At 43.8% G+C, this 11,885-nt stretch overlaps 1 protein-coding gene across 1 annotated transcript; it reads left to right on the forward strand.

The window, feature by feature from the left end:
* The first annotated feature begins 310 nt into the window (after positions 1 to 310).
* On the forward strand, positions 311 to 1,202 carry LOC146021272 (olfactory receptor 5AR1-like). Its single transcript, XM_083155067.1, is given in 2 exon segments — positions 311 to 621; positions 623 to 1,202. Coding segments are annotated over 2 exon segments (891 nt in total).
* Positions 1,203 to 11,885: the final 10,683 nt, after the last annotated feature.

Consider the following 11,885-nt stretch of genomic DNA (forward strand, 5'->3'; position numbering starts at 1 on the left):
TCCCTTGGCGATGGGCTGCAAGCTTAAATGCATTGATCAATTCATGAACTAAAACCCCATTATTTATTTGATTAATTGTATACTAAGGTGAGTTAGTTCATTATGGAGAGTGTTGAGTCCCTGTATTTATATATATATATATATATATATATATAATTTATAGGCATTTATCTGTTATAATATGGTGGAGACATTTTAAAGGTCAAATGTTAGTCAAAAACGTCTCTTAATTAACCAGTTAGTGACCAAAATATTTAAGCAAATTAACATCATTTACCATTCTGTTCTTAGGAATGCCTTGGATACAGTGATGACAGAATTTATTCTTCTTGGCCTTTCCAGTGATCCTAGGACTCAAGTTATTCTTTTCATTGTCTTCCTTTTTGTGTATATAATCACATTAATTGGGAACACCTCCATCATTATTCTTATCCTTACTAATGTCAGGCTTCACACCCCAATGTATTTCTTCCTGGGCAACCTCTCGGTTCTGGATCTCTGCTACTCATCTTCCACTGTGCCGAGGATGCTCAAAGATCTGATGTCGATAAAGAAGACTATCTCTTATGCTGAGTGCGCAACACAGATGTATATTTCTCTCTCTTTAGGGCAATCAGAGTGTTCTGCTGGCTGCTATGGCATATGACCGCTATGTAGCTATATGTTATCCATTACATTACACCATCATCATGAGTAAGAGGGTTTGTGTGAGACTAGCTATTGGTACATGGATGTGTGGGGTTCTTCTCTCTACTTCAATGGTGACTCTTACACTCAATGTAAATCGTTGTGGCAATAAAGAAATTAATATTTTTTTCTGTGAAGTGCCAGAAGTATTATCACTGGGCTGTGAAAACATTTTGTTTATTGAATTAATCATTTTTGTTGTTAGTGTGATAATTCTCATAGCACCAGTAACATTTATTATAATATCTTATGTTCAAATCATTGCAAGTATCTTAAAAATCGCATCTTCAGCCGGGCAGCGGAAAGCTTTCTCCACCTGTGGTTCTCACATGACGGTTGTGACAATATTTTATGGCTCAGCTATGACCGCCTACATGAAACCTAGGTCAAGCTCTGTAGCAGGAATAGACAAATTCATTGCTATATTTTACATCGTTATTACACCAATGCTGAATCCGTTGATTTATACGCTTAGGAACAATGATGTAAAAACAGCCCTTCTAAAAATAAAATGATTATGTTACTTTAAATTTAGGGGTAAGATTGACAACTCCAAATTTATATGACTGAGTCCACTGTATGTTAGTATTTGCTAACCATTTGATTTGCTTATTTATTTATTTTTATTTATTTACAGTTTCTTATATAGCGCAGCAGATTCCGTTGCGCTTTACAATAGCTTATGGAATTTTTTTTCATTTCTGCAAAAAAAAAAATATTTTACAAATCCTACAGTACATAACAGAGGAGAGCAAGAACCTTTAGGACTTGGTTTTGAATTGAAAACCAATTTTTTTGTTTTGTTTGGTTTTTGCAAATCTAACCTGATTTTGGCTCTTGTGCCGCTTTTCAATTTATTGTAAAATGTAAAAAAAAATATTAAGTAGTTTTATGCATTTTATGCATTGATGCCTATTCAATGCTGGGTATGTTAAATATTAGCAACATTATTAAAAAAAAAAATGGTACTCTTTACTTAGCACGGCACCCATCGCGGCCATCGCGGGCATTGAATGCACTAAAAAATCGGGTGCGACGCGACCGACGCGATGCCCGCGATTTCCCATAGGGAACAATGTTAAATGTCTCAATTGACCCGATTTTCCTGTTCAATGCCTCAATTGACCTGATTTTTCCATAGGAAACAATGTTAAATGGCCCACAGAGGCCAAATAGGCACCCTGAAGTGTGAAATGGCCCCCACAATTGTTAACGCCACCCCACGATCAACGTGAACCCGAAGTGTGGCGAGCGCAGCGAGCCCGTGAGGGGCGGCGGTACGCGTCCTACGACCTTTTCATACCCCCACTATCCACGTCGGCGTGGAGTTGAATAGTTGAATAGTTGAATAGAGAATAGAATAGTGTGGCGAGCGCAGCGAGCCACCGCGCCCGAAGCGTGGCGAGCGGACGCGGATACCTGTGAAGCCCGCGAAGGGACGCGTTTACCTGTGAAGGTATCCGCGTCCGCTCGCCACGCTTCGGGCTCGGTGGCTTGCTGCGCTTGCCACACTATTCTATTCTCAACTCCACGCCGACGTGGATAGTGGGGGTATGAAAAGGTCATAGGACGCGTACCGCCGCCCCTCGCGGGCACGCTGCACTCGCCACGCTTCGGGTTGACGTTGATCGTGGGGTGGCGTTAACAATTGTGGGGGCCATTTCACACTTCAGGGTGGCTATTTGGCCTCTGTGGGCCATTTAACATTGTTTCCTATGGAAAAATCGGGTCAATTGAGGCATTGAACAGGAAAATCGGGTCAATTGAGACATTTAACATTGTTCCCTATGGGAAATCGCGGGCATCGCGTCGGTCGCGTCGCACCCGATTTTTAGTGCATTCAATGCCTGCGATTTTTTTACCTGCGATGCCCACGATCAAAATCGTGGGCGCCGTGCTAGGTAAAGAGTACCAAAAAAAACAATTAAAGCATGGCTTTTTGAAAGGTAGACAACTAGACTGGTGAAATGCTTAATTTGGACCAGCCATACAGTCTCTCCTTAATGTGTGAATGACGAACTACATTTTGAATAAGGATTGTCCTGAACAGGACCCCAGGACCCCAAGTTCTTCTCAAAGACCCACCAACCATCCATCTTGGGCTCAGGAATTCCTTTTGGATAAAGAGACTCCACTACAGGAACCCCATGCTACAACTGGGCTAATACAAGTGAGATCTGCTCATTGTGAGTGTTTGAGATTTTGCAATTAGAGGACTCTGGTATAAGGTCAAGTGGTCAATACAGGACTATACTGCCAAAATAGCCATCTATGTGAGAGACTGTGCTACATCACACCAAAATGTATGGTTACAGTTCTAAATATTGTTGTTTTTATGTTTGCTTATAAACCATTTCTTTAATCATTTATAATGCTTTAATTGTTTTTTAATACATTTTGCTAATATTTAACATACCCATTGTGTTATAATTAATTGTTTCTTCAATTAAGTGCTGTGCCTTTTTGTATTAGTGTTTTTTTTCTATTAGTGTGAACGACTCTCCCACTTTACACAGCAGTTAGGAGAATCTTCCCATTCCAGCGCCTGTAACCCCCCAAGGGGATCTATTCAACTCACATACAAGGTAATTTACCTGACTACACCAACATTTATATATTCCAAAATATATTCCCATCAGACCTCTCCACTCTGCATCTCTCATCCACACTCATAACTAGATCCCATTCACACTTGCAGGACTTTGTTTGGGCAGTACCCACCCTATGGAATGCCCTTCCACGCACATTAAGACTCTCCTCTAGCCTCCAAACTTTCAGTCGTTCCCTAAAAACTCACCTCTGCAGGCAAGCCTATCATAATCCATAAGCCACACATAACCTCCAGTAGTAGCGCGGCAGCTGGGAGCTTGTAGCACTATTTGCCGGGTGGCGGGCGGGAAGTGTGCTGATGAATTTGAAAACATATTGAAAAGACTGGCTGGACACTGATTTGCTGAAATCTCTCAGTGTCCGGCCAGTCTTTTGAAAATCAGCAGTGCTTCCTTCCTGCATCACTGCCCAGCAAATAGCGCTGCAAGCTCTGGGCTCCCACTGCATGGATGCCGCTGCCTGGATGCTGCTGGACGTAGGTGTGGGGTGTGTGTGTGGGGGGAGGGGGCAGGGAATTATTTTGCACAGGGGCCCAGGCTAATTTTAAGATGGCCATGCCTTCCACCACAGTCCATATCGGATCAGTGTGCTTAAACTTGTTCCCCCATCATACCCTGGACCCTGACCACCTCATTACTGCCCTCAGCCCTTATTACAATAGAAATTAGGATCTTTGCCCCACAACATTTTCCTCAGCAATGGAGTAACAAATGTAAACATTCATAAGGTTGACATGCATTGGGTGGACCATTAAAGGTCGACAGGCCTTCGGTAGACAGAGACAAAAGGTAGATATGGCTAAGTTTGAGAGGGTCATAAGATCAATACATACATTGGGTCGACATTTGGGAGTTCAACAGTCAAAAGGTTGACATGTTTTTTTGTCTCAAAAGTTGACCTAATGCATGTGTCGACGTTATGAACTGTTGACCTTAGCCATGTCAACCTTTTACCTGTTTGGACCTTATGCCTGTCGACCTTCATTGTTTGACCTAATGACCAATACCCATGACAAAAATCTGGAAAAGAGCAATTCCCCCCCATGTCTCGCCTCCCATCTCCATCCACCAATGGTAGATCTGTAACCGGGACCTACAATTCTATTTGTTTGTGATCCCGTGGCATTTCTGCTACCATTAAAAATGTCCCTTGCAAAATGTCTGCCACCTTACAAAAGACAGTTATTGAAGATGCTAGAGAAGACCACTGTCTACTCTAGCATTAGCAATAAGTGTCTGCTGTGAGTGGGTGGCCATTTTGAAAGGGACATTTTTATTGGTTTTAGGAGTGCTGGGACCACAGACATTTAGATCTGCAGGTCCTGGCAACAGGCAGCAAAAGTCCCCTCAGAACCCCAGTGCCCACACTTACTCAGCGACTCCAAGCCACCATGAGGTCTGTGGGGGCTATTTAGGGTGACCAACTCATCCCTTTAATCAGGGACACATATTAATTACACAGGTTCTGTGGCTGGCTTTCACCTGGTTTTAAACTGCCACACCTCAAGACTCCATTTCACCTGGTTTTAAACTGCCACAGAACCTGTGTAATTAATATGTGTCCCAGATTAAAGGGAAGAGTTGGTCACCCTAGGGCTATTGCTATGCCATTGGTCCTCAGTTCATGAACACCATCCACAGGAACTCATCACCTTCCTCAGCCACAGCCACAATCTTCTCATCATGACCATCCACTGGGTATACGGTCGTTAGGTCAACATGTCATTAGGTCGACACAAGCATTAGTTCGACATGGGCTAGGTCGACAGTCAGGTGCTCCATCTGGCTCCATCTGACTGAGACATGCGTGCGTCTCATACGCACGCGCGTCTCAGTTTCCGGGCAGCGGGGCGATGGGAACCCTGTCCGTCTCCACTTCAGGGAGACGGACAGGGTTAGGGGAGGCGGTGGGGGGGAGCGGGGAGGCGGTGGGGACCCCGGGTGACCGCCGGCAAGCCGATGGGGACCCGGGGGAAGCGCCGTCGGAAGTGGACACGCCCGCATCTCGTGCGCGTACATCCCCTTTCGCAGAGCAGATGGCGGCTGGCGGGGGATGACGACTGGCGATTCTGCCGCCATCCCCTGCAAAGACAAGGCCGGCTCCATCTGTATACATTGCTGGCATATGCCAGCAATGTATATATTGCTGGCACCACTGGCCACCAATGTAATGTTACTTATAAGCCAGTAATATATACATTGCTGGCACAGGCCAACAATCTATATATTATTAGCACCACTGGGCACCAATGATTATTAATTTACTTGCTGCCCACAAATAATTATGAATTAGCCAGTAATATATACATTGCTGGCACATGCCTGCAATGTATATTTTACTGGCATCACTGCCCACCAATGTTACTTACAAGCCAGCAATATCTACATTGTTGGCACATGCCAGCAATGTATATATTACTGGCACCACTGGCCACCAATGTTACATTTAAGCCAGTAATATATACATTGCTGGCACATGCCAGCATTGTATAAATTACTGGCACCACTGGACACCAATGATTATAGATTAGCTTGTAATCTATACATTGCTGGCACAGGCCAGCAATGGGTACATATATGTTAGTTGGGCGCCCACTATAGTTAGTACGCTCATACCCCCACTATCCATGTCGGCATGGAGTTGATTTTATATACTGTGGCGAGCACAGCGAGCCACCGAGCCTGAAGCGTGGCGAGCGGCCGCTGAAAACAAAGTAAATAGCTTAGTGGGCGCCCAACTTACATATAAGTACCCAGAAATGTATATAGTATGGGCACCACTGCCCACCAGGGTTAAAGTAAGCCGGAATGGGGTGGAACTGTGTTCCATCAGTTCCACTTTGGAGGCGGAATGGTTCCGCCTCCGTCCGCGTTGCTAAACAGCTGTCAGCCGGGCAGAGAGGTGGGAAATCTGGATGTCTCAGAACAGGTCCATCGATCCATGGCACAGCTATTTTTAAATGATGTGCCAATTAACGGCTTGTGAGCCAATCAGAGCTCGTGGGACGGCAACAAATCAGGAGCTGCCAGGCCGCGAGCACCGATTGGCTCGCAAGTCATTTGAAATAGCCGCCCCACGGACGGATGTACTTGGTCTAAGACATCCAGGTTTCCCACCGCTTTGCCCTGCTGTCTCTTTTCCCACACAGTGCAGATCACACAGTCTCTGGCACTGGCCATGTTACCCCTGGCAATGGGCATGTTACCCCTGGCACTGAGAATGTAATACCTGGCAATGAGCATCTATGTAAGCGGCACTTATGTGGCATAATAAAAAAATGGGCATTACCATGTTTGGCATATTTTGTAATGGGCATTACCGTGTTTGGCATATTGTATAATGGGCATTACGGTGTGTGGCATAATGTGTAAATGGCATTACTGTGTGCATTACTGTGTCCCTGTCCCATAAAGCCATGCCCTAAATTTATTGGCACGAACTGTTCCATTTTTATTAGGTGTTGGGTTGATTTGCACTGTGGGGCATCATTTTAATTAGGGGTGGTATTATGTGGGCCACATTATTCTTTTCATGGGTGTGTGGGATAGGCCAGAAATTTAAAGCATGTAGGGGGGCGCCAAACACCCTAGCACCCACCCGGCTGTGTGGCTGTGACATAATGGGGGGGGGGGGGAGAGGCAGGGAAGCGAGTTTCACCACATCACCAGGACCACTTTAAGCGCTGCTGCGCACCAATGTATAGTAATAATAGTCAGTAATGTAAACACTGCTGGAGCAGACCAGTAATGTATATGATACCGCTGCCACTGGCCACCAATGTATATTATTTATGGCGTTAATGTATACACTGCCGGCGCAGGTCAACAATGTATATGTTACCGCCACCACTGCCCCCCAATGTGTATTTTGTTATGGCGGTAACGTATACATTACTGGTGCAGGTGAACGGATTTCTCCCTACGTGCACGGCACCAAATGAAATCGTAGTTGTGCACATGGGCGGGATTTTTCCCAGTCGGAGCAGAGTGAGGTGGCGTTTACCTGTCCGCTGGGCTCTGAATATACACAGCCCAGTGATCAGTTCTGAATCAGGCCCCTAGAACAGAAATGCACTGAATAAAATGGCCGCTGCTCCCACCCTTGGAATTCAAACCCCGCCCATTATGTAAATAGCCTTTTATATGAAAGATTTTCAGCAAAGTCTTTCGCCTCCTGAAAATCTCTTGCTCTTTGGGGAAAATAGTCCAGTGTGTACGCACTACTTTGCTGAAAGATATATCTGTCAGAGATTTTGGCAAAGTCTTTTGAAATGAAAATCTACTAGTGTGTATGGGCCTTATTGAGTTTGAGTATTTTCAGCCCCATTTTGTTTTTTGTTCAGAACTTTATTACGCACTTTTTGAGAGCTTCCTTTATTTGGATTTATAAAGTTTAAAACTTCAAGTTTTAAAACTGTCTCTTAGGAAGAGTGTCCCAGGCCAAACACAACAGAGAGATGACAATTTTATGTTATTTTTTATAGAACATTAAATTAATTGTACATTGGAGACAAACGGTATGAACTAGGGTATAACACACTGAGGAATATCAAAGCTGTATTATTAGGGGCTCTTCTGACAGGCTAGCTTCAGTATTGGACGTTTGCAGAGTCTGTAGTCAGTATGAGGTATGACTTAGCATTTCCAGAGCTAGTTTTTTAGTTAAGTTATCAAAATATTTTTTGATTTTTTTAAATAGGTTCAATTTTGAAACATATTTTAGAGGCTTAACAAAAGTGTTTTACAGTATGCAGAACAAATATTTTAAGTCACGTTTAAGGTGGCAGGAAATGTATGAGTTGGGTACATAGTTTTAAAAATAATGAGAAATAGTACAGTATAACTTATTTCACACACATACAAATGGTTAGCTGATTAATGATATATTCCACACAAATGTAAAAGTTGGCATGCATAGCCACACACACAGACTAAGGGGGTTATTCTGGTTCACTCGCAAAGGCACAATCACTCTCTAATGGACAAAACCATATGCACTGCAGGTGGGGCTGATGTGCAGAGAGTTAGATTTGTACTTCAAACTGATGTCTATATTGCAGTGTAATAACAAAGCACCCAGTATTTACCCTCTACAGATACAATTAAACACCCACATGGTTTTGTCCATTAGAGAGTGATTGTGCCTTTGCGAGTGAATGATAATAACCCCCCCAAGAGTGGTAATTATCAGAGCTCAAAGTCTTCTCGGTACTTGTTTCCTAGCATGGCGCCCACTAAGCAAATAGCTTAGTGGGCTATTCTGCGTATGGAAATCGCATCACATTGCGTGTATAGTGCTATGCGATGCGATGCAATGCGATGTCCATATTATGTGCACAGGAGTGCTTATACAATTAAATATTGCATGTTATCGCATGGCACCAAATGCGATGCGATATTTCATTGCACAAGCACCTCCTCAGCTCCCATTGTTTTTCGCCACATGAGATCTGTGAGGTAAGATTGCAGCTGATGCCTGGCTGTTCCTCTTTGCCGCTTGTTGTGCCATTTGCATTGGCCCCACAACCTCTCGACAGTTTGTGTGATAACACCTGTTGCTGCATCAATGAATCTATGATTTACAGTGAAATGGTGGTAGGCAGCCTGTTCTAATTGTTGAGACCTATATGCCCTCCAGCAGTCGGTATACACATTTGTGCCTGCCTCTACATTCTGGATGATGCAGTTGATTAATGTGGCCGCATCCCGGGTGGCCACCTTTTCCAAGAAACATTGTCCAGTTTCCTGGCATATACCGCCAAAGACCCACTGTTGCTGCAAAATTCGTCCTGCATTACTTTTTCTTTTCACAAACAATGTCTCATCGCATTCCACGATCATTCATGGCCCACTGATGCGGCGCTGTGGCTGCGCCATTACATCTAGGGAACACGCCTCCCTGACCCAGCGGTTGTACAGCACTGTGGTCTTCTTGGAGATGTGGAGCTGCTGCGCACAATACTCCACAGACGTCATCTCATGTGTCCACGACTACAGGAACCGTAGCAATGTGAGAAATGGTAAGCGGCAGCCAGGGAACTATTGTGGCGCTCGCAAGCTGACCTTAAGTTGGCACGCCTTCACGTAGCACTGCCACATCGCCTCCTTAACTGCAAGACGCATCATGTGTCTGTTTGCGCAATTCTGCACGACTGGGAGAAGTCCACGGTCCGGAAAAAACGTAGTCGCCTCATCCTCAGACTGAGGCAACATGAATATATCCAATGATGCTGCCATATCAATAGATTTAATATTGTATATCAATAAAACAGCAGGAGCTCTGAGTGATGCATTCACTAGTCACAGAAAATCACCTCAGAGTGATTTCTGAGAGAATCCAACAGGGGGCGAGAATGTCAGTGAGCGGGAATGTGAACGGTACTGAAAACGCATCGCACGCATCGCATGTCACTATAACGCGGCATACGATGCGATATCTGTACGGTACCATACGTAGACATTGTGGGCGCTGTGCTATGAAACAAGTACTGTCTTCTCTTATCTATCGTATTAAGATTCCCTATATGAAAGCATCAAATCAAAAATGTAGCAATCTCTATAGCAATCTTTCTGGCACCTAATGACACTAGAATTATTTTCCTTTATTTTTTATATTATTTTGAAAAATTGATGTCTACAGACTACTAACATGGCTGTCTGATTGCAAGGCCAATCTTGCTGTATTAAAATACAATAGCATTACCTACTGAAAATGATAGCCATTTATTGCAGTGCACTAACACAGATGTACACAGAAGTGCAGCTCGAAACAGGGCTTCCTTAACACAGAACCCTGTATCTACCCCCCCCCCCCCCCCTCCCCATTTGTGTTTTTTATTTTACAATGTGAGCTTTTACTGCAACATGCAGTTCTTACCCACTATCATGTGGCTACGTGTAGCCATTTTTTTATCCATATACATGACACAAATATGTTCAACCTCATATGTAGTGTACCTGATTAAATGTCCATGCGGACTCAGTTATGTGGGTCAGACCATGCACCCCTTTAAGTAGCGCATAGCCATGCATAGATCAGTGATACTGGCAGCAATTAACGACAAGGCAGTGTACCAGCCAATAGCCAGACACTATGGCCAGTATTCAATGCTCCTGATTCACCGTTATTTCGGCGAATCTGACTTTTTTCACTCCTTGCGGTGAATTTTGCTTTCTGCGTACAGTGAACATTGAATAGGGTGAATCATATTTTCAGTAAACAGTGAATGCCGACCAGTTCTCTGTTTCATGCTCGCTGCAATTCGTTGGTGTATTTCAATGGGGTTTTCACTGGAATTCGCCGAGAGTGTATTGAATGCAAGGATGGCAAATTGTTTTCTCCCTGATTTTGCCATGATTCACCATTTTGCATTCAACATCTTTTTAAGGTGAACTGGAAAGTGATCTTTTAAAATAAAGGTTTTTTTTTTTTTGGTGTCAAAAAATCTTTTTTTTTCTGTGAAGGGGCATGCTATTTTTATTCATGTGCTTGAAGCACATTAATATATATTTAATTTGTATTTATTTTTTGAAAACCTTTTTTTTTATTTACACTTTCACCAGCAGGGGGCCGGGAGCTGCTCATTAGATATTCATATATTCACTTCACTCTGGTCCCGGCTTGTTACGTGCTCGACCAGAGGAGCGGCTCCCTACCCCTGCCCCCCTGTGCCAGCATTCCTGGGGGGCTGCCTCTGCTGCCTGTGCCCCGGGAGCCCTCCCCCACAAATTCTGGGGCTAGGCAGGGAGGCTTACATCTCCCTGCATGCCTCTGTCCCCCGGCTCCCTGCGGAATTTTCCGCAGAAGTTAAAATTCGCCAGCAGGGGCAGCGAGCCCATGCTGCATTGAATAGGGTGACAGGGAGGCTGGCAGCGAATGCTGAAGCTCTCCAGAACCCTGCGAATGTGCATCGAATCCTAAACAGGATTTGCTGCTTATGGAGAAATAAATCATTGAATACTCCCCTAAGTGGAAGCTAAGCATCGCTTAGCTAATTTCAGACACATGATCATTGATCATATCCCCGATGATGGCCGGGAAGGGGACAGACATCTGAAGCTGTTACAGTATGAGTCCAAGTGGATTCACACATTAGGAACACTTAAACCACGGGGATTAAACGACCACCTTAATCTTAACATCTTCCTGTGATGTGATGAAATAACAGTGATTCAAAATATCAAATAAGTATCAAGTTTGTGGAACTATAAAATAGTAAAGAGATAGTAAAGAGATATAAAGAGATATATCAATAATTCTAACACTTAAGTCCAACAGATGTTGCAGCAGTTTGTGCCGAGATAGGGACCCACCTGCATCAGAGAATATATTTTATCTTTAGGGTGGCAATAATTGTTGTCACTTTTGCTATTCATGTTTATGTATGTGTATATTTTTCTGTTTTGTTTACTTTTAGTGTTGGTTGATTGTGACACGATTCCTGGCCGGCAACGGACTCCATTGATGGGGGAAGGTTCCCGGGTGCCGACCAGGTACCGTGCAGGTACTTAAAGGTAACTTGTATGTCATTAAACTGTTTGTTTCTTAAGCCTGAAGACAGAAAAATAAATCCCGAAACTTTGCAAAGG

This window comes from Crinia signifera, chromosome 7 (genome assembly GCF_055691185.1).
Source record: "Crinia signifera chromosome 7, ASM5569118v1, whole genome shotgun sequence".
Taxonomy (NCBI): domain Eukaryota; kingdom Metazoa; phylum Chordata; class Amphibia; order Anura; family Myobatrachidae; genus Crinia; species Crinia signifera.